The sequence below is a fragment of the Dermacentor variabilis genome, chromosome 1 (genome assembly GCF_050947875.1).
Source record: "Dermacentor variabilis isolate Ectoservices chromosome 1, ASM5094787v1, whole genome shotgun sequence".
In the NCBI taxonomy this organism is placed as follows: Eukaryota; Metazoa; Arthropoda; class Arachnida; order Ixodida; family Ixodidae; genus Dermacentor; species Dermacentor variabilis.
Window position 1 is genome coordinate 123,505,775 of NC_134568.1, and position 24,089 is coordinate 123,529,863.

The 24,089-nt window shown below is 44.9% G+C and overlaps 1 protein-coding gene across 1 annotated transcript; it reads left to right on the top strand.

Moving 5' to 3' along the window:
* The first annotated feature begins 539 nt into the window (after nt 1–539).
* Nucleotides 540–23,936, top strand: LOC142583330 (uncharacterized). The gene is made up of 3 exons (XM_075693784.1): nt 540–1,435; nt 21,142–21,353; nt 23,880–23,936. Exons 1-3 carry the CDS (start codon nt 1,033–1,035, stop codon nt 23,934–23,936), a joined length of 672 nt encoding a protein of 223 aa, XP_075549899.1. The 5' UTR covers nt 540–1,032.
* The last annotated feature ends 153 nt before the right edge of the window (nt 23,937–24,089 follow it).

The following is a 24,089-nucleotide window of genomic DNA, read 5'->3' on the forward strand; positions in this document are numbered from 1 at the left end:
GCGGTTGTGGAAAGGAGTGTACTGATCTTCCTCTATGAGAGACGTCGCTTACAAGCTGGTTGCCCCCTCTCTCTTTCAAAATCACATACGTCCCCACCGAACGCTTCAACGGTGGTATTAGCCTACAGCCGCCGAACAGAATAGCGGTAAGGCGAATCACATAGACCCGACGACGTGTTAATGTAATTTCCCGCCCTTGAAGTGTGCAGAGAGGGTTAGCTATAGCGTCATTTCTTCCTAATCGCACCTGACTAGCTCCATCGACATCGACTTTCGGGAACTCGATCGTCTTTCAGCTCCGAACTTCAGGTGACTATATGATTCATCATTGCTCTCACTTTCCTTTGGGTTTCGGGCTATCTGGTGCTCGTGCGGCAGCCGCGGGGATTCCCTCACCCACTTTCCTTATATTAGCAGGGCGTCGTGCAGTGATGCTTACAGTTTATTTTAAGACAACTGTGCGCGTTTCGTCTCAACTCAGGGATCGTTTGTTTTTTTTTTCCTTCTCAATACTCCAGCCCGGTATTCTCTGCTGTCTCTGCGCTTATGGTCCTTCAGCAAGCATTAATTTTTTTATTCGGTACAAATCTTCTTTCTGCGCACGCAGCTGTGCCAATGTTACCGCTCAGAAATATCATTTATTGTAAATCTCACCACTGCTTTTGTTAATTTCAGGCTGCACTCCGGAAGACTCGAAGCCAGCTTCAGTCGCTATTGGATTCGCAAGACTCATTAGCGCGCTGCCACCATATCGTAAAGGTCGCGCAGGCCTTCTGCTAATGTACACTAATTTTCAGCACGTTGCGCTATACATGACTGACTGACCCATATGTTGTGGATGCGCTAAATTTATCTATCTTGTTTGTTTGCTTGTTTGTTTTCGCTTCCTCTTAACCGCACTCAAAACGAACAATGCGCTGTCGCTGAATGCGTTAACTCATCGTTACCGGTGGTTTCTATCCTCGTCTCTGAACAAAACGCTGTATCTCATATACATCTTGTCAAAGGTAGAGGGAGACTGCTGGCCCATAAATGAGCGGAGTTTGTCTTTCCCCACGAACCTCACGCTTTGCCGCAATGTTCGCGCTCTCACTTACGAGAAGCCACAGTCGTGGGAGTTCGTCACAAGGAATAATCGTCTTAGCGGCATGCTTGCTGTTCTCGACCAACCCCCGATGCTCGCGAGCGGAGAATGTGATAAAGGCGACTGAAGGAGTGTCCCCTGCGTTTACGTCAACGACAGCAGCCGCAGCGGACTCCACTAATGAGACTGGCTTGCTATACATGCTACGAGACTTCGTCGTGAGTGGCTTCGACAATGTGCCTCCCACTTTGACGCGCAAGCTGCTCGGGGCCGACATGCGGCCAGAGTGCAGCTTGGCACTACTCCGGACAGCGACCGCCTTCAAAAAGTTGGAGCCGTGGGCGTTGAGACGTGAGTGAGCACATTTCTTTTTCTTCCGCATGACGCCCCTGAAATGGCGAACGCGGTTCTAGATTCTTAGAAAAAAATATGGTAGTAAAAAGGTAGTAACAGGTGCGGTTACTAACTTTAACTGCCATTACTAGCTCTTTACTAGCTGTTTGCTACATTCGATAATTTAGCAGTTAGTAGGACTCATAGACTAGTTGGTAAATAGTACTACCTCGTATCACCCGTGGTCAATTATGCTGTGTAGTTGCAGTATTATTGCGATGCTTATTCTTTCTATAAGTATGTTCGATTAAGGTCGACTTGCTGCGTTGTGGCACTCATATGTGCAGACTGTACGGTATGAAAATATAGATTCCGAACTATGTTTATTTATCCAAATGCATGTCGAAATACACCCATAGCCCAGTGGTACAATCTGTGGTGCTAAAGTTTATGGCTATATAAGCTTAAGAGGTCAATCTTAGAAGCATGCCAAGTATGTGTGTGCGCGCGTGCGCGCGCGCGCGCACACACACGCACACACACAAAGAGAGAGAGAGAGAGAAATAAAGAAATTGGGCTCTAAGCGGACTTTTCAACTACTAGTTTTAATTTAGTACCGGTGCCTCTAAGCCCCCTGTCCGCTAAGGCGACCACAATATTGCTATGCGTTTCATAACGTCAAGAGGTGCGGCGCCACCGCTTTGTCGACTGCTCCGAAATCCGAAACCACATACGCGTCGCGCCAAACAGGGTGCATACCCACCGCTGAGCGAGTGAGTGCTCCAGCGGAAATTAAATTCGGTGAGAGGGTACGGGCTGAACGTGTAGCTTTCAGACGTGAAGTGTTCGTAGCAAAAGATTGTAGGGTTTGTAGGATGCTAGTCATTTCGCACCACGTTGCGCTCACACGTTATTGCGTTTCGTGGCCTCTTTCAAAACTTACAAGAACGAAGGGGGACTCTTCTGGCAGCGCACGCTCTGGCACCGAAAGACGTAGCAAGGACGTTGCCGGGTGATTTATTCCCGCAATTCTTTCACTCGGGCAACGAAAAAATGCACATACCATAGAATTTTGGCAGAAATCATCTCAGACAGACCGCCGAGATGCAAGAACAAAATCTCGCCTACATCGCGCGCAACATGCAGAGCGCACTTCCCTTCCTCCCCCGTCAGGGTTGTCATACAGCTGTGCGGTGCAACGATTTTATTTATATAAAAAAATAAAAATAAACTGCAAATATTCTAGCTCCGAACGCACTCAAATTCTATCACCTTGTGGTCGGACGTGTATAGCTTTAGCATGACATGCACATTCCATTCTCGAAAATTTGGTGTCACGGTCTCTTTAAGGGCCAACAGTGTAAGCGAATAGTACAGAGTTCTCTCTAGCCAAGAGTGCACCACAGTTTCGCAGCACAGTTTCGCAGTTGTGTGACAGAGGCGCATCCAGGCGCAGATCTATGTCCCTTTCGTTATTCTTTCTCGTGGGGCCTTGCCATGTCTTCCATTTAATGTCCGCAAATGCACGATAAATTGCCGCGCGACTGGCCGCTTGAGGGAGATTGCGTGCATTTGCGGGCTTCTTTCACGCTCGGAAAAACACTCTTATGTAGCACGTATTGAGCAACAGAAAGCTGTATCGAGAGTTTTTCATGACGCTCTACAAGTTTCTCATTGACACTTTTCGTATAATTAAAATATTCGAGAAGTTGATTGATTAATTAATTGAGACTAATTGAGACTAACAGTTTGAGTAACTCCAAGGTATACGGCAAACAATACTACAAATAGGGAACGAGCGCGATCGCGCGATTATACTGTATACCAACCCCACTATCTGTATCATGTAAGTTAAGCATGTGAGCTTTGTAGTTCGTGAATAAATGCCAGTTGTGTATTCGGCTATGTAATTTCGCTACCCCAGTGCCCGTACCTATTATACCCGTACATCCTCAGCAGCACGCACAAGATGTTTCGCGCACCCCCATTGCGGCTGCGTCCCCGATACAGCCTACACGATAATTTTGCAAATAACCTACGTGCTGTAACCTGACGGGTGCATACTATACCGGGTGTCGCACGCACAAGTTGAGACAAAATTTTAAATACATATGCAGATGTCACGTAACTCGACAGAATCAAGGATGTTGGCGTCGTTTGGAGACACTCAGATTACATAATTAGGTTTAATTAATTAATAAACTTTTCAAACAATATAATAAGACGAAAACTGCCGATAAGGAAATTGTAGAAGAACATTAAAAATTCCAGATACAGCTTTCTGTTGCTCAATACGCGCTGCCCACAAGTTTTTTCCAAGCATGAGAGAAGCCCGAGAATACAGGCAAAGTGCCTCGAGCGTCCAGTCGCGCGGCAATTCTTGCATTCGTGGGCTTCGCTCATCATCATAGTTTAATCACCTCAATTTTTCGCAGCGCACGGGGATATGTGCGTGGCGAGCGGGCGCTTTTTCGTTTGACGAAGTCGCAAACCCAGTACGCTCGCTTCATTGAAACCGAGCTTGTATGTCAGCGTGCCACACCGCCCTCCCAAGCTAGCACGCCCATGCCACGGCTCATGCACTCTAGCCTATCGACACTTCGGCGTGACGTAGGACATGTCCTATTCCGCCGCTCGCAGCGCCAAAGCGCGCCGAATGCCGCCGGCCACGCTGACTGCGACGGACGTTAGGCTGTAGAGTGCCCAGTTTTCGCCACCGTATATCATGTGGTATGCGCTCGCGTCCCGCCTGATGATGGCCGGGCCTCAAGTGTTTCAACTTGGCTTTGAAAGCTGGTTTTGACCTGGTTATGCCAAGAACTAAACAGCGACGCCCTCACGCACGATTTTGCCATGTCCCCGCTTTCCCAGCTTCGCCACCTCCCCAACTCCCCCGATTTTGATTATATTCGCGCCATCTGCGCTATCAACCTAAAGAAATGATTAGATTACGGGATTTTACATGCTAAAAATATGATCTGATTCTGAGACACGCCATAGTGAGGGCGGACTGTGGGTTAATTTTGACCACCTGGGGTTATTTAACGTGCACCTAAATCTAACTACCGCGGGTGTTTCTGCCTTTCGCCCCCATCGAAATGCGGCCGCCGGGGCCGGATTTGATCCCGCCACCTCGTGCTTAGCAGCGCAACACCAAAGCCACTAAGCAAACACAGTGGGTAGCGATAAACTTGGTTGTTAGCGTACGCGCTGTCCTGTCGTCTTCTGCCTCCCCTTACAAAAATTTTTATAGAAAGTCCATAGACAGTCTATAGACATTTGTCTATGAAGTCTATAGACTGTCTATAGACATTTCTTTAGACTAGTCTATAGACAGTCTATAGATTTATGGCCATACACTTTTTAGACTAGTCTATAAAAAGTCTGAGTCTATAGACTGTCTATAGATATTTCTTTAGACTAGTCTATAGATAGTCTATAGACTTATGGCCATACACTTTTTATAGACTAGTCTATAAAAAGTCTGAGTCTATAGACTGTCTATACACAGTCTATAGACAGTCTATAGACTTATGGCCATACTTTTTATAGACTAGTCTATAAAAAGTCTGAGTCTATAGATTGTCTATAGACTGTGTATAGACAGTCTATAGACTTATGGCCATACTTTTTATAGACTAGTCTATAAAAAGTCTGAGTCTATAGATTGTCTATAGACTGTCTATAGACTTATGGCCATACACTTTTTATAGACTAGTCTATAAGAAGTCTGAGTCTATAGACTGTCTATAGACGGTCTATAGACTTATGGCCATACACTTTTTATAGACTAGTCTATAAAAAGTCTGAGTCTATAGACTGTCTATACACTGCCTATAGACAGTCTAGAGACTTATGGCCATACACTTTTTATAGACTAGTCTATAAGAAGTCTGAGTCTATAGACTGTCTATAGACTGTCCATGGACAAGTGTATAGGCTTACAGTTCTACTTTTGTAGACTGAAGTCTATAGAATGTCTACAGATGAGATTTGTCCGTAGACATTTTATACACTTCAGTCTACAAAAGTAGAACTATATATACAGTTCTACTTTTGTAGACTGAAGTCTATGGAATGTCTATATACAAATGTATATAGATAGTCTATAGACATTCTATAGACTTCAGTCTACGAAAACAGAACTTTATAGTCCGATACACTTTTTTTCTATGACATTCTGCAGACATTTGTTAACAAATATGAATTTTTTTTTAATCTATAGGCACTCTAAATACACAGACATCTTATAGACAAGTCTACAAAGAGTGTATAAGGCCATAACTCCATAGAGGCTATCTACAAGTTAGTTTACATTTTTGTTTACATGCGGTAGCAAAAAGTTTTGAATGTATTTATGCATGTGCACCTGTTCCTTTTCATCTGCACTTATGCATTACCGTTAGTAGATTAATAATGCTTCTGAACCAGCTGTACTTTCATATATGTTGCACAAACAGAAAGAATTTATATAGTGCTGAATCATGCAGTGCGAAAAATAAAACAAATGCGCCAGCAATGCATTTACCGTTTTTATTGCTCGATATAATAGATGAATTCCTTAAATTCATGTCGTATGCTATTACGGAAACAGATTAAATATTTACACTACTCCTTGGCAAGCATGGTCGCCAGGCTGGCCTTGACCTTTGTGTCATTAGTCCCAAAGGTGCTGCAGGTGTATGCTGCAAATAAGTAGATGCAGCAATATGAGGCAAAAATAACAAGTGTATATTCTTTGTGTGTTCATTAAGCAGCTTAATATATTTGCTCAAACCATCTAAGTCAATACTTAATGCGGTTTAACTATGACTAATGGCTGCTTGTCAATACAAATCAGCACCTTTATACAATGTTTCATTGCATGGTATGGTGAAAAATTAAACAGTCACAACTGCTGCTCGTGCCAGCAACAGTATGTTCCCTTTTATGACAAGTTCATATATGATGCATTATTGTACTTATCCCAAATGGTCTCTATATTTATTGCTGAAACGTTACCCAGTTGGGCTGTCTGTACATTTTTTTTGGCTGGTAGTTAAGTATGCCCGTACAGAGGGATATTTTCAGAAGACGCGACTGGAATATTCACAGTATCATTCCTAAGATTGTAATTTATTTTGCTTAATACACATTTAAATGTCTTTCTCATACTTTTAAATGAATGTGTGATTGGCCATAACTTCAACGGAAGGCAGATGGGCTGATTGTATCGATATGGTCACTTAATTTGTTACAGGCAATGAGGCCTCTTGGGCGTGCTAACAGGTTTCCAAGTTAGGTATACCACATGAGCACCCGAAATACCACACGAGCACTTTGTGTCATGGCACGACAGATATGCACCTCCTAGGAAACAGAACTGATAGTATAGTTCGAATGAATTCTATTACAGTAAATTATTTAAGGTGCTTTGAAAGATGCAAATTTTTTCTAGGCTATCGAGGTTCAGGACGTTTAGTTAACGCAAAAAAAACACATATTGAGTAAGAAATGCCTTGTCAGTAAGCTTGACTTTCTTTTATTTTTCAATAAATGGAACCAATTTCCTTCAATTTTTATCAGGTGAAACGTTTTAAAAATATATTTAACTCAGAGATTCTCTGGAAACTTTGTATGACATATAACAAGACAGCATACCTATGTGGCCATTTTAAAATTTCCCGATCTTTTTCCAAGCCTTCCCTGGCTGTTTTCATGAAAATTTTCTGGCAATCTATGACGCCTGCAGCTTAAGTGTAATAAAAAAAATATTGTGGTTTAATGCTTGCCAAGTACTGCCAGTCCATAATATTTAGATAAAACGAATAACACGTCAGTCACTTGACATGCAGTATTAGATTCAACTGACTTGAATCCCTTGATTAATAAAGCTGACAAGGGCTTCGGCAAGTTCGTAATTGATGGCCACACGAGTACAGCACGGAAGACACAGAGACACACGTAAAGCAAATGCAACAATGTGAGGAAAAACTATACAATGAGTTATACAATTAGTTATTTTTACGCTTCAATAGTAGTTTTCAATATAATTTGCTCTCATCACTTATGCCTCTAGTTAACTTTGTTTACCTCTGACTACAGACTACATGGGAATATTAATCAGTACCATTATGATGTTTCGTTATACTACAGTATGATAAGCAGTTAGACAACCGTAATGGTCGCCGGTGCCAGCAACGGTACGTTTCGCTTTAGGACAGGTTCATGTGACACACAGTGTACTTATAAAAATAAACGAAATGCGAGAATCCCAAACGATTCCTATAATAATACTTGTTGAAACAAAGATACCCGGCTGGACTGTGCCCATTTTTCAGGTGTTAATACAATATGCCCGTGCCGAACGAACATGCTCAGCATACTGACTGCAGTTTTGAACAATCACGTTAAGATTTGCAATTTATTTCCTCTTAGAACAGTCTGCAATGTCTCTTTTCTCATACTTCGAGATGAATACATTTGCCACACTTTCAGTAGAATGCACATGAATGGGGGCGTACTGATCAGGTTACTTATCAACTAAAAAAGTTACGATCTCTTAGGTGTGTTGATAAGGGTAGAACAAATGCAATGCCCACTGAATTATTTGAATAATCTGTGCGTTATCTACTTAGAAAAGACCACCAAATTGATAATCTGGCTCTTTTTTCTTTTGTACAGCGCATATTGTATGCAGTCTGTCCAAGACGACGGCGCTACATGCAACAGTAGTGAAAACCGGAACACTTATTACGCACGACAATGGCTTCATACCATGCACGATTAGCACAATGCGAATCTGCGCCAGCAGCTGCCTTGTGATTAAGAGCACGTAAACTGCAGAACGCCGAAGCATCGGAAGCCGCTTAACGCTTTTCATATAGCTCGAAAGATAACTTCTGCTGCTAAATTGTTTAAAAAAGAGACAAAAAACAAATCTTCCAACTACCGTCAAGCGCAATGCCTTCAGTTTGAAACGTGTAAAGGTGTTCCCGGAGCGACTAAATTATTGTTCTCTAATTTTTTCGGCTAAGTTGCGGAGCTGCAAGTGACTAAGCTTATCGCAGGTTTCATGCTCCAAAAGCGTTTGTGGTTGCATATAAATAGATTGGGTGAATCTAGAGATTTCTACTAGATATTTCTTCAAGTCTCGTGTTTTGCTTGCTGTAACTTCCCAAAATTATTTAGATTGGTTGCCAGGAACCTTAAAAATACTGCTACTTTTAAACTATGCGAAAACGGCAGCGCACACACTGCTGATGCATGCCCCGCAAACACGGCCTTTCATCCGAGTACGCTAGCAGTTATTCAACTATGCCTGTCTGTTTGAAAATTCTTGATGCTAACACAATTTCGAGATACATGCGTAAAGCGTGTCACGAGAATTTCGCTACACATACGGTGCAGCATTCATCGCGGCCGGATCAAGCGCCACTAAATGAGATCTACCACACTGGCTGCCCAACACACACAATCCGCTTAGTGGTAGCTCAGTATCAAGTTAAAACATGGTGTACTTCCTTTTTTACGCACCTAAGCTATAATGATAAAATCAACAAGCACGAGCGATCGCTCGCCGTAAAACATTCCGTATAGTAGAAGCGAGAACAAGAGCGCGTTATAAAACCATGTCAACGACAAACCGACACTATACCCGAGTCGCCTGCGCTACGTGCAGCCGGTTCGCGCTACGAAATGCGCTCACGTAATCATGAGGTATTGACGCAAAACGTCTTTGATAAAGCTTACCATTCAATGTAGTTGACGTGAGATGCCACAAAGAAGACACGCATACACAGACACCAACGTTCAGGGAGACACCGCACACCGGCACAACCGTTGACGTGCCTGGCGCACTCGTTGAGACGGCGCCCGCCGCGCATGCGCAAGAGCTCCGAGCATGCGCAGGAGCTCCGCGCGGAGGGCGTGCGCGCTCGGAGGAGTGTGAGCGCCTTTTCCTCCTTCATTTTTTTCTTTGTCTCTTTCTCTCTCTCTGCGCGCCATGCGCGCCGGAACGGGTGGCTTTTCTTTTCCGTTATGCATTTTTTTCGTGGACGAAGTATATGCGCTGGCAGGTTGTATGACAAACGCTGTGGGCTATCATATGAGACTGGAACGCTAACATGAATGCGCTGTTTGTAAAAGCCGTTACGGTGCCCTTCAGACGTTTTAGACGCATTATTGTCAGCGTCGATGAGTAATACAGCGTATTTGTAGCATATCTTCCAGCGTACCGCTAAATGTGATGCCCGCACGTATGTTAGTGCTAATTTTCTGTTCCGATGATAGGTCAAGGCAATCAGTACAGCATTGAGGTACTCATATGCGTGGCTGCGCAGGCATACCGCCGGCGAAATACTGGGTGGGCTCAGAGAATTTGGCACCTATTTTAAGTGAATGAGAAACGTTGATGAGTTTATAGTGCAGGATATTACGCAACAAAAGTCGCCCGATGTTAGTGACGCAGCCGAGATATGAAGACAATGTGAAAAGTATCCGAGAATCGGACGACACACAACGCGAACACCACATGCGCGACATCGGTTCATGGCACATTCACAAAGTCCGCGTTGTCAGCTACAAACATTACGAGTGTCTTTGCTGTTAGCTTGATGCCTGTTTCGAATCCACTTGTATCTGAAGCTGGCGTTCATAACATATATTTTAACAATTGGATCGGCGTTTTGCTTCCGTTATTCTACTGCCGCAAAAGTGATGCGACAACTGTGAAGACTGTCTTGGGATTGCCGAGAGCGACTACGTAGATCATATGTGGTCAACAAATGCGGAGGTATACACTATGTGTATACTAAAGTCTACAAATAGGCTCTACAGCAATCTCAGCAGCATACAACTTTAGTGGCTTATATCAAATGCAGGATGTATTATCCACCGGTACCGGCGCTTGGTTACAGCGTACACGGGTTGGGCCCAGATTAACGATGTTTGTCTATCGTTAATCTATAGACATGCAAGACCACGACAACTCAGAGGTGGTGAATTCACCACCTGGTCTGCGGGCTTTCGCCACTTATTCACCCCCTTTGCCACATCTTCACCATCTGACCTTCACCACCTGGTCTTCGCGATGTGTACGTCCGGGAAGCAGCCAGGTTTAGGGCCTTCGGGTGCCTGGAAAACCTTGGTGACTCGGACGGTGCCTGCTCCGCCGTGATCCTCGTTCGGTGCAGCTGCACCGAACGCAGACTAGCAGTCTGCACGGTTTGCCCGCCGCGCCAGGGTTGCGGTGCCGTCGTGCATGAACCAGTGCCATATCATCGCGTTCGCAGAGGGCGGGGGGTATGGGAACTCGGAATTACATATTATCGACTTTCTTCTATAGACATTCAATACACCAGGAGTAGAGAAAAAAATAGAAACCTTGTCGACTATTGTCCATAATATAGAGAGTCAACAGACAAAGTATGGAGAAAAATAAATAGAAACTGTATCGGCTTTCGTCTACAGGTAGTCCATATAGAGGGGAAGTAGACAAAGAAGAAACAAACTCCTTATCGAATTTTTTCTATAGACCGTCTATAGACTGCGAGTAGACGAAAAGAAATAGAAATCTTACCGACTTTCGTCTACAGAAAGGCTATATACAAAGTATATGGACAAAAATAAATAGACACTGTATCGACGTTCGTCTAAAAGTAGTCCATAGAGGGGAAATAGACAAAAAGAAACAGACACCTTATCGACTTTTTCTATAGACCGTCTATAGACAGCGAGTAGACAAAAAGAAATAGAAACCTTATCGACTTTCGTCTATAGAAAGTCTATAGACAAAGTATGGACAAAAATAGATAGAGACTGTATCCACTTTCGTCTATAGGTAGTCCATAGAGGGGAAGTAGGCAAAAAAGACACAAACACCTTATCGACTTTTTTCTATAGACCGTCTATAGACTGAGAGTAGACAAAAAGAAATAGAATCCCTATCGACTTTCGTCTATAGAAAGTCTATAGACAAAGTATGGACAAAAATAGATAGAGACTGTATCCACTTTCGTCTGTAGGTATTCTATAGAGGGGAAGCAGATAAAAAGGAAACAAACACCTTATCGACTTTTTTCTATATAGACCGTCTATAGACTGCGAATAGACAAAAAGAAATAGAAACCCTATCGACTTTCGTCTATAGAAAGTCTAAAGACAAAGTATGGACAAAAATAGATAGAGACTGTGTCGACTTTCGTCTGTAGGCATTCTATAGAGGGGAAGCAGACAAAAAGGAAACAAACACCTTATCGACTTTTTTCTATAGACCGTCTATAGACTGCGAATAGACAAAAAGAAATAGAAACTTTATCGACTTTCGTCTATAGACAGTCTATAGACTTTATATCAACAAAAGTCCAAATCTATAGAAAGGAAAGGTCGTCTATGAAAAGTCTATAGACTTTCTATAGACAGTCTAAAGTCATTTTTGTAAGGGTCCATTTAGTGCCCTCCTTAATAAAAAGAGTTTCTTTGTCTGAATTAATTCTTCATCGAACCTGCCCAAGTGGAAACCCTTTTTCAGAGTACTTATATTCTTGCATGCTGCGTATTAAATGTATCATCGGCTTGACCGCGGCTTGTCCGCTTGGTTCGTTGCCAACGGTTTCGCGAAGACGAAGCACGTCAAAATTTTAACGTAAGAGGGTGGTGTTAGGACGTCACAAACGGGATCTTGCAGTTGCCTTTTAAGCCTGTCGCGAGGCATCGCATTTAACGCTTGCTGACTATTCCAGAAACGCGCGCACACCGTCAGCGGCAGCCGCCAGCGCTGTTCTGTCCCCTGTACGTCTGGTACGCCTCGGCTACGGTGGCTAGATGGGTACGTCTGCCGGGCGTGAAGCGTAGCTCAGCGCTTCTCCGTCTCATGACGACAAACGTGGCGCTGCGGTCAGAGGCTTGTCATGCACTGCGCGCGTCGTGTGCTGCTGCGGCCGTACTACAGTTGAAACCCCGCGTAATTATCAGTGTTTAAACTGTAAACGGTCTTCACAGGGACACCATAGACAGATACAGATTTCTGAATGCAGCGGAGCTGCGTCACTTGCGAAGGTAGCGTGCTTGCCTTGTCCGTCAGCTGTTTGAGAGGCGAAAATATAGAGCTCTTAGTGCTGTTTCGTTCGCCAAAAAGTTGAAATTCAGTCTATGAAAGCAGCACAACCTCCGCACGGACGAAATATCCCTTCATCAGAACATCTAAAGGAAGCGCTAGAGTGGAAATTTGCTATACGAATCAGTATGTAGGCGTTGTATGCGAACGCAATTCCCGCAGCGAGTATTCTTATACCACGAAATGCGTGATAAAAATGACTTCGTCTGAAGGAATGTAAAATGCAATCGAGTAAATATTGATATTCGCTTGACCAAATTCCCTGGCTTTATTTCCTTGCCCGCAAGGGTGCTATTATAAACCATATGTATGATAATTTGTGTCGAGCTGTATACCTGTTTGCAATATAAATCAACGACCTTGTTAACCAGTAGAAATAAACTTGTTTTTCTGAAAAAGAAGAACTATTTCTTACCTTATTCTATGGTCTATGATTAACTGTGTGATCCGTGATGAGAGCAGCAGCTTGTAGCATGCAAAATTATAAGTTGGACTCTTCATGGTCGTATACATATATTTGAATGAAACGGGGTCACTATTAGGTTGCACGCCTAAAGCAGTAACGCCAAGCTTTTAAAGCAGACTATAGTTTTACCTGAAATACGTCACTACATCGCAGCGCTCACAATACATTTAACGTTGCCGTAAGGTGCTTTTTCTTTTATGGAGCGCGCTCAGGTGCCAAGTTCTTGGTCGTCACACGGAGTGCAGGCGAGCAATAGATTAGCCTGATGATGCTGTTCGTAAGTTCAAGTTTGTGCAGCTCACGAGTGATCAATCCAGAAGGCTTGAGCTAGAAAAACAAGGAATAAAAATTTGCCACCTGCAGTGCATGCAGACGTCGTTTTACCGTCAACTTGTGCCGGTGCACTTGAAGCTGACTTTTATTCCGCTATGTGTCTGTTGATATTTGTCGTCATACTTTCCAAAACGTCTTCACACTTCCCACGCAGAATCATTTTGTCGACCGTGTTTTAACAGGTCCACTTCCTCACTTGTGTAAAAATACTCATTGTTCACTCGTTCAACAAACGTCGTTTCCTGCTTGAAGCAGGTGTGCAAGTTTGGCTCACTCTCTCTTTAGGATTATTTTAAAGATCGGCACCCTGTCGAAGTCTCGCTTGCTATTTCTGCGGGAGTTTTCTTCGACTGGAACGTCGCATATCGCCGAGGGAACAGTGTCACCCACTCGCCGCAGGTGCGCCCTCGGTACCTGCCCAATGTGCTCAGCGAAATGTTTCTCCTCGAAGTGGTGCTCGAACTCGACTAATGCAGTTGAAGCATTTTCTGAGCACAGTGATGTGCAAGCTCACATTTCTCGGAATGGGCTGGATCTCGTGGCCTCAAAATCCGTGATACTTCAGCCCGCGGGTTGCATGTTTGTAGCCGAACTTACGATTTGACGCAAAGCTAGTGGTGCCTCTCCGGCGAGTTTTCTGTGGTGCAGGAACATTTTCATTGTGTCTCAAAGCCTAAAAAGCTTTTTATTGATGAACATCGCCCAAAATATTCACTTCGCTCTTTAAACTTCCAAGTAAATTACAGAAGCTCGCAGATATACCATGACTGCAAACGCTCCAGCTTTCCGTGCCGTCAGCGCGTGAACAGACGAAATAAATGACCACTTTTGAACTTTACTCATTGCAGCAAGAAACATCGCACTTTTATGCACTCTATCTTTCTTTCTTTCTTCTTTAAGGTTTTGCTGTGAAATACAATTATTTTAAATGTAGCAGGCGCGCAATAACGACAGACTCAATAGCAGAATACGCGCGCTTTGCGACACGTCTCTGACCGTGCCACTCCTGGGGCCCTATAACGTCAAACTGTTCCAATATGTTTTTATTCCAATCTCCTAACGTCAAATTTGCGTAACCACTGGCGCAATCATCGGACAGTCATCCGCGGGGCTGTCTCAACAGACCAATCAAATGCTCTCCTCGTTCATAGGAGGTCACTTTTGTTTGCTTGAAAAACGAATAACATTGCCTACACTGAGCGGCTTGTCTTATCTAACTGGCTCACAAGAGGCGAGGAGCATACACGCTCAAGTGGAGAGGAATTAGATGGGGCCGAGCCACTGCACTGAAAATCGATGACCGAATGGAGAGGGTGGTACCGGTGTCTGTGATTGGTCCACTCTTTCTTACTTAGCTTACAGTGGCTCGTCGAAAATCGCGGCGGCATGCAACGGAAGCTTAAAGGGACCCTAAAGGTTACTATGAAGTCCAGTTAAAGTGATAAAGCAATGCTCTAGAACATCTATAAGGCGTCAATATAATCGCCAACAGAGCTTTAGTAGCCGAGACACAATTTGAGACTCCCCAGCGACATTCCGGTATACTATCCCGATGACGAAGGCACTCCTCATCATAATTTATGTCACTAGTACTCAACTACTCGTATTAAATATATACTTTCATTAGACTATAAGACGGAAGAAAATGCTACTTGTCTACTTCTATTCGATTCTACGAAAAAACATTTTGACGTTACCCTTGAGTAGTATGGGTGATAGAAACGTTTCGTTTTCGCTCGACTATGCGCGCTCGACCTTGCGCCGTGCGCGCTTTGGAGTTTCAGTTGTTTCGTTATCACGTGGTGCTGAGGTGGTCCTACTGGCTCGCGAAACTTGCATTTGGAACAAGCAGCCAGAATTTCACGTCCATGTGATGTCGTGGGATGCGCGAACGGTCCGCGGAACTTGGCCAAGGGCAGATGCAGCGGCGAATACAACATTACTTATCACTGTGTGCCAACGAGTGACCCTCTCCGTTCGAAGTGGTTAAGTGCCGTACCTCTTCCACAGCGCGTTGGCAAAGAGCCGAAAAATCGGATAGTGTGCTCGCTGCACTTTCGTCCAGAGGATTACGAGTTCAACGCCGACTTACTGAAGTCGTGTGGAGTGCCTTTCAAAGCAGGCTGCCGTCGTAGTATAGTCAGCAATGACGCCGGCAGTGCGAGCCCTCAGCAGCAGGTCACGTTCATCAGTGCTTAAATCGCTGAAGTCGAGCCCAGCATGGCGAGCCAATGTGTCATTGTCAGGGTCGTCCATTGCAACGAGCGTCGAAGTTGGCGTCATAAAATAAAGAACCAGCTTATCGTCGCGCGCTTTCACTTCCGCTATCCATAGTTCTGCTTTCGCGCTGCTGTCGGCTCTGTCTTGGCTCTGTTTCTGGCCACATATTTGCGTTTTGCGCAAAAAAAGCCGTAGCGCCGTCTGCGGGCGCCGTTTTACTCGCCGACGGCGCAACGTCACTATGAGACCATGACGACACCACTCCTCGATCAGAGGGTGGGCGCTTTGAACTGCGTTAGAGGTACACAGACGCTTCAGAACGTATTTTATGTTAAAATAGGTCTCTTCTTCGCACGAAACAAGCGTTTCGAGGTTTCTGGGATGGTATTTCAACAGTCCACGTTGACTTAATATTATCCTTAAGTGTCCCTTTAAGAATGACGCTAAAACGGATCCTCAGCAAATAAGAGTTGGCAGAGCGAGGTCGTAAACGTGCCGAAAGTGCTCGAAAACGTTACACGGCCCGCTCAAAGTTTTATTATGCGCAAATAAACCCACGCTTTCCGGCAGGTGCAAGTAGCCCATGGAGTACCTAAGCGATCGGCGGCAGCCATCTTTTATTCCTTTAGGAACGGGGCAGCACGGCTCTTCAGAAGAAAATGCAGTTTTGTTCGGCATATTAATGCATCTTTAACGCGTACACGTCACTTCAACGCGGGTGAATTATTGCGGTTTTTTGACGTCGCGTGACAGGCAGGTGAAATGGCTGCCGCCCGAAAACTTTTAACCAATAGCCGAGGGCTAATGGCGAGAAGGCGTGGAATCAAAAATACCTATTTTTCTTTTGCTCGTTCAAATCATGCATAATCAGTGTTGACGCGTCATATCAGATGGGGAGCTATCGCGGTTTCGTGACATCGCGTGACAGACAGGTGAAGTGGGGGTGGTACAAAAAAGTTCTTCACCAATCGCGGATGGCTGATTGCAGAATTGGAATAGAAAAGCTTGGAATAGTTTTACGTTACAGCGCCCCTGCTGTCATGACGCGGAGAAGCAGTGAACTACGCCAGTCGGCCCACCCGCCCACACCTACCCATATAGCCACCGTAGAACCGCACCTCCACTGGTGGTCAGCCCTGGTTCGGCACAAGGCATCGTGGCAGAAGGGAACGCCGGGCCGCGCGTGGCTCGCAGGCTACATGTATGTATGTTGAATGGAATTCCAATAGGCGAGTCCCCGGTGACCGTGGCGGCCGGCTCCAGCTCTTCTCATAATGAAAATAGTAATGAATTTAGCATCAAAAACACGATCTCTGGCTGTGTCTTTGGGGCTCAAGTAAATATTACATAACATGCACCAACTATAGCCCAACAGCGAGTACTACTAGAGCATATTCCCATACTGCCTGTGGCCACCGCTGCCGGTGCTTGCGCATTTCTGGGAAGGTCCATTCACGGAGAAGACAGAGCAGCCTATTCCTATCGACTCTGCTGCCGGTGGTCATGCCGGCGGTTCACGGCTGGGATTCTGCAAGAGATGCCACACAACCGAGCATCGGGCAGTATGTCTTCGCGGGAAATATGCAGTGAGCGTGCATAGATAGGCTTGTCCTTTTTTTTCTCTTTCGTTCTTTCTTTCCTATGTTTTTTATCCCCTCCTTCGCGAAAAGTAGGCTGTCGTTGTGCCCCTTCCAATGGCAATTGCCAACGGCTTTTGCCCTTCTTTTCCTCTTCGTCAATTGCCTACATCTTTGTAATGCTAACTGTAGTAATAATGTGGGTGAAATTTATTGGTACCGTATTTATTACTGTGGTATTTGTTATTACATGTGGCAGTTTCGTCGAGTAATTGGCATGTTCCCCTTGGAAGTTGCTGTGGGGCGCGCTTCGGCGTACTCGTGTTGCCGCTGTGTTTCAATGTGTGCGGTTGATTGGTTAAGATGCTTACCACAGGTGGTGTTAACCTAGGAGTCTGGGCCGGCAACAGCTCCGCTTGTTCTCCAGGCTTGCTTTCTATATATACACCCTTGGAATTTTTTAATAATATTGCTCCAGCTTCGGCCACACGGTGTGTCAGCGGCCTTGCTAGAGTCAATGGCGGCGGGACCGGCGACAGTATTGACAGTAGGCGGGGGAGGCGCAGGGCTGTTGCCAGTTCAAATGTATTCTGCTGCGCTTTTTGCTGCAGGAGTGGCCTTCGTATCTACAAAGCCGCTTACACGCCTTGTGGTCAAATAATATTAAATAATTGCGACCTTGTACATCATTACGTTCTTTCGGCCAATTACACTCGTTGAGATTCTGTGCGCAACTTGATATTTTTTTTATTTCTGAGAGCGAGAGAGAGGGAGAAGTCATAAGGGAAAGGCAGTAAGGTTAACCATGCTGAGCCCGGTAGCCTGCCCTGCGCTGGGGAGTGGGGCAGTGGGATTGAAAGAGGAGAAGGAAGAGAAAAGTGCAGAGTTTGCAATGTTAAACACACAAGCGTTCATTGCTGAGTCAGCCACAGGCGGTGATACAGGCTGTGCTTTTGAAGAAAGGCAGCAGCGCCGTTATGGCCTTGCACATAGCAAACGCATGAGGCCACGGGCCCAAGATCTCCTCGGCGGAAGGCCTGTCGTCTAAGTGCTCCAAAGCTGCCCAAAGGGCCCTCCTCTCATCTTCGCAGGTGGGGCAGTCACACAAGAGATGTTTGGTCGTTTCTTTGACACATGTGCTGCAGTTGAGACTGTCTGCCATTCCAGTTAGAAAAGAGTAGGCGTTTGTGAAAGAAACACCTACTCGCAGGCGGCCCAGCTAGTAACGTTTTTTCCCATCGGTTATAACCAGGCAAAAATTGTAATCTCGTGTGCGGGTCCATGGCACATACGCACCGGTTGGTGAACTCCGGTGTATTCAATTTTCTAATAATATGGGCAAGACCGCTGAGGTGCCGCGCTGTATCCGTTCCCGGTAATGGTATCGAGGTGCTCTCACATTCACCATGTGTCTCAGGGCAGCTAGCCGGCACTTTCACTGCCGATAATGTTGCAGTGCCCAGGTAGCCACTGAAATAAAATGTCGTGGTCTCTGTCCACCACTTGATCGTAACGTAATCGTATCTCTGCCACCAACTGTACATATGGTCTGGGGTGCAGAGCTGTTAAGAGTAAATGCAGGCTGCATTTGAGTCACAGAATATAGCCAAGTGGTTTATGGACTGTTGATGCAAATATAGCACTGCACCGGGAAAGCTTCCGGCGAAAATATAATTTTCTTTCTATTTTCTGCTTAGTGGCACCCTCGGTGGTGCCATTTACGGGACAACGCTAGGCACCAGGAAATGTGGAGGAGGTACCCTTAAGAGCAGTTGCCGAAAGAAGTAAAATGCTACAGAAATTCTGAGAATTATTTACTAATGCGTAAGCGTTCTTTAGCTCGGCTGCTACTTCGCTTTTGCTTACTTATTTAGGTAGCTTATGCATCTCTACCTATCGCTACCAATTATCCACTGTTACACTATTATAACGATGACATGTGCTAACTTGAACAGATATGCATTTAAAAAGAAAACAACCGTTTTCTTTTTCTTTTTGCCACGCCACAGATTTTCTTTGTCCTTTTTTCTTATGAATTTGGCGCGGCGATGGCGACGTCACCAGTTTTCTTTTTCTTCTTACGCTACCAATCAACTACTATTATAACGATTACATGTGTTACCTTCTTTATTTTCCTTTTTGTTAAGACCTTGACGCGGCGACGGCGACGTAACGACATTTCAATCATCATTCCAAATGACTAATCCTTTCCAGAAAAGAAAGAGCCATGCACTGTCAAACATCGTGATTCTTTTGTAACGTGTGTATCTGGCGTCGTATATGATGTTCCCTTATCGTGTGGTTCCCGCTATATCGGTCAGACTGAAAGGGGTCGGAATGAAAGACTTGCCCAACACAGGAGGAAGGTGGAGAATTACCGCGATGGGAATCCTTCTGTACATTGTCATGACTGTGGAATACAGAACAAGAAGCCGTGTAAACCCTCGTTCAACATGTGTAAAATAGTAGCCTAAAATAAGGATCAGGATTTTAGGGAGATAACTGAAGCAGATTGCATAAGCAAGGCGGGTGTGTCGTGTGTCAGCGCACCTTCTGTTTTTCTGTCGTCGAAAGAAACAAAGTTTCTGAGCATGGCCACCTTATGTCGGCATTTCCGTCTTGTGACATCATGAAGGAAAGTGTTCAAGTGATGCAATTTTGTAAATACACGATCAGTTGGAAGTAAGCGCTTGTGTTGTCTACTCACTGATTCCTTGTTTGTGCGCGCTTGACCATGATCTGTTATGCGTAACCAACTAGCCCAAAAGTCGTTGCTATTACACTGCTCAGGACCCCTTTTCAACAAACCCTCTGCTACAGAAACCTGCAAGGTAACTGGGAACGCTGATGCAGACAAAAATCTAGACTGGTTCCTTAGGCTTGAGCAAATTTTATGATGGCATTGTTTTTTTTATGTCATTGCCTAGACACAAGTCGCTAGTCGGGTGACCTCAATAGTTTTTTTTCTCGAGAGCGAATTTTCGAGCTTTAATTATGCATGCAATGTTAAACCATACGCCCCGTAAGCGAAGCTGGCAAATTTTGAGCGCACTTAGTAATGTAGCAAATTTGTATTCGATTTTCCCTGTATAGCAGTTGAACTGTACATCAGTCTGGCAACACTGAGGGGTGACGAAGTAAAGCACATTTTGCATTGTCGATAGGTGGTGTCTGACAAATGTCGGTGTTAGATATATCCGGCTCCTTTGATTATTTCCCTATCTGCAATTCCTTCTGGCACTTTCAGTGCACAAACATGCTTGATATTTGTTTCGGTTACTTTAAAGGAGCCATTTTGGCGGGTGTGGTTTGGACAGCACCCTAAACCAAAGGAAATTTCCCCCTTGGTGGTTACGCAAACACCATTCCTTCATCCTTTATTTTTTTGTAACTTTCTTAAATGAATATACTCGTAAGCAGAACACCCTTAGTGTATCATCATTGCACCTTTGCATTTTTTGAGAATGTTAAATGGCTGATATGTGCGAAAGAAAGGTAATCATGGCTCCGTCTTCTCTTTCCTTGTCACCTTGCAGATCCGTAATCAATTTTCCTTAATAGAACTCTTCCAACTTAGCTTTACCGTGCGGGAAAGAATTTCTCGCCGCACAACCGCTGTAGTATGCTTCGCATTTTGACTCACTATTATTCCATCGTCACATTGAACTTTTCAGAACCAACCAGATTTTGTAACGATCCTTGATTCTCTTGACATATTGAGCCTGCCGCGTTCACCGGATGTTTGCGTGTTTTCACAGGTCCCGACCTTCGCCGCGCGCAGCTGCCCATGCTTCCTCGATAATGAGAGACGGGCATGACGCGTTTTGGGTACCTCAGTTAACACATCACCGTTAGTTGAATATTTTAGTTCGCTGCTTCACTGAAGCTTCTGTTCGCATAGACTCCAACATGTGCGTTTGATCTGGAGAATTCTTTTTTTTTTTTCAGATTGTGATAGGTAACTCTACGTCACTAGAAAACAGTAACAATGCTTCCTGTAATATTTTTTCCCAACTTTTGCATGCACCTGCAGTATTCGATGCAACTGGGAAGTACCCGACGGGCGTGCTGCAGATTTCACGCGTTGACCTTGGCGCTTTCGACGAGTGTCTGGAGACGGAGCTGAGCGACAGCTCTGGGAATGTAGTCTCAAATGGCCAGTACTGCAACCTCGAGTTTCAAATAAAAAAGGGCTACATCGGAGAAAAAGAGCTGGAATATGTTGAATCCCTTGTGCATCGAAAGGTAAGATAATCGCTTTTCTCATTCTGCGCGTGTAGGAGGCGCACTGCCTTCAAGAGAAGAATGTTTTTGCCGTATACACCACTTCTATTAGCAGCTTTGGAAATGCCAATTTACTAAGCGCACCACGTGGTACAAAGAAGCCCTTTCAGCACCTACTATGTAGGGGCCTATTTAGACCACGCAACAAGTTGACGAAGTTCTTACGCAATTACAGCAGAAACAAATTATCGGTGGCCTTGTCGTATCGGACGAGCGAGAATTGTTGTGAAGCACTTCGTTGATAATTTGCTGGTCAATAATTGAGGAGTCGTTCGTCAGATGGAATAACATGTTGGGAACACGGCAGCGTTATTAGAAACGGGCTCGCTTTGCAGTTGTTTACTGTAGTCTTCACAGACTGCCAGACTTGCAAAGGTGAAATTCCGCAAAAGGAACCTTTTCTGTGATGTTGCCTCCATTACGAAGTTTCTGCGGCAAATCGTCTTGTTGGTTAGGACTGTCAAGCGGTTTGGGTAGGTCCTAAATTTGGAAGTCAGCGCGCGTCCCCATGCGTGAGAAGTGGCTGTTGCTGATAGCACATGGCGATACGTAGTGTGTCCTAGAATATAGTGTAAACTAAGCTCCAACCCACCATGGTGGTTTAGCGGCTATGGCGTTGTGTTGGTAAACACAAGGTCGTGGGATCGAATACCGGCCATGGCGGACAATGTCGATGGAAGCAAAATGCAAAAAAACCCGTGTACCGTGCATTGTGTTCACGTTAGTGAGCCCCAGACGGTGAAAATCAATCCGGAGTCCCCTACTACGGTGTACCTCGTAAACAGATCTTCGTTTCGGCACTTAAAGCCCCAAAATTTAATTTTATTTTTAGAAAAATCTAAGGATACTAAGTAGTTCTTATGAGTGGGGAATGTTAAAGCATGTATGTCCTAATTGAACGCCGCTGAATGGTCCTTCGAGTTGTGAAGTCCTCGCAGGCGAGCGAGCGCGCTGAGACGCTTGGCGAGTTTTGGTTTGGCCTTACCGAGGCGCAGTTGGAACGCAGGCGAGAGCTTGCGCGGATAACACAGGCTTCCGAGAGCGAGGCTGACTTAGCATCGTGGCCATGCCCTCTCCCCTCATGGAAAACATGTTGCGCTACTACGGCAGCAGGTGCTCCCTTTCTCCCGCTCTGCTCCCTTGAGACGCGCTGGCGCCGTGGTGTCGCAGCCAATATGAATTTAGGTGCCGCTTCGCTGCTACAGAAGCTGGACGCCGGTATTTTCGCTCAATGAGCCATGTAACGCCTTCGCATAAGAAAACTAAACTCCCTAAAAGAGCCTCACGTGGGATAGGCGCAGTAAGCAGTCGTCAAAGCACGGCGCTGCATTTTGAAAGCATGGAAGGACAACCTCGCGTCCTCAAGATCATTTCTGGCGGTACGAGAACATGATGAGAAGCGATATGCACTGTAAAATAATTTACACCGTTAAAAGCAAGAAAATGGTGCAAGTTGGTTTGTAATCGCACCCTTACACCCAAAAAGAGTATAAGGGTGTTAGCTAATAAACCGATTTACATCCTTATTCACTTTAAGGGTGTAACCTATTGAAGAGTTGGGGCGGGGGGAGTGCTCTAACGTAAAGAAGCTAATTCAATCTGCTTCTATTTCATTTCCGCCCTTAGTCTTCCGCGATTCATCAAAATGTTTGCGCGCCACGCTTACTTCGTTTGTTTGTCACCTGACTTCGCGTAACCGAATAAACACCTCTCTCAAATAGACGCGTACGCACTGGTTGCACATGATTAGGACGAACAAAGGAATGATTTACCATTTTACAGATTTGTCATCATTATCCCTCCTCTATTGGCAAAAAATTTTTTTTCTGGCAGCGCCCACTTCATCTTTCTGTCACTAGGCAAATCAGGGAATAGAAATGGAGAGAGGAGGTAAGAAGGGAACACGTGGTAAATGCGCTCACGTACGTGTGCGTACAGCGGTACGCAAAGTCAAATGCGTTCTAATAGAGCAATCGCTCTAAAGAAAGAAAGAAATAGAAAGAAAACATTAAATAAGTCATTCACTCGCAGGCCGACGAGCTGTGAGGTCAATTTGCAGTGCAGTATCATTCGGTCGCCGCTAAGCACCAAAGAGGAATGTCTGAGTTGTTAATTCAGGTCATGGTTGGCGATAAAATAAGTGGACTGTGCTGCCTTCGCAGTCATAAACATCACCCTCAACACTGGCCATTGCGCATGAAATTCCCAGGGGTACAATGTGAAATGATCCTTTCCTTATAGTAGACATGATCTCATATTCCTAGTATCCTGGAGTATCAGGAGATTCTCCTGTATTCAACTAAACTGAATACTTCGATTCGGAATGACAGGATTATGCTCAGTGATATTAGATGATAGGATGGTACTAAGTAAGGCAACCTCGTGGATGCTTTGCGAACCATTGTTGCATTCTATGTTTTCCTAGCAAATGGATGCGTTGCGGACAGAGCGCGTCTGTTGTTGCATGCAAGTTGCACGATTCTTCAGGTTACGGGGGAGCCTCGGAGTGTTTTCAGGCAGTTTCCAGTTTATGTGGCATCATAGCAGTTCTCTCAATGTTTTCCTAGAGTACCGGAGAGCTCCTTAACAATGTGGTATAGTCTAAACGTATCCTGTAGTCGACGGTCCGTAACTGCTGTTCGCAGTTATTGAGTCGACGGAATGAAAAAGGTCACTTGAATCTTGAATTTTTTTACA

Coding starts and splice junctions, on each gene's coding strand:
- LOC142583330 (XM_075693784.1), top strand. CDS start 1,033: ATGAGCGGAGTTTGTCTTTCCCCACGAACCTCACGCTTTGCCGCAATG. Junction 1,436..21,141: donor GGAGCCGTGGGCGTTGAGAC/GTGAGTGAGCAC, acceptor ATGCACCTGCAG/TATTCGATGCAACTGGGAAG. Junction 21,354..23,879: donor AATCCCTTGTGCATCGAAAG/GTAAGATAATCG, acceptor ACGATTCTTCAG/GTTACGGGGGAGCCTCGGAG.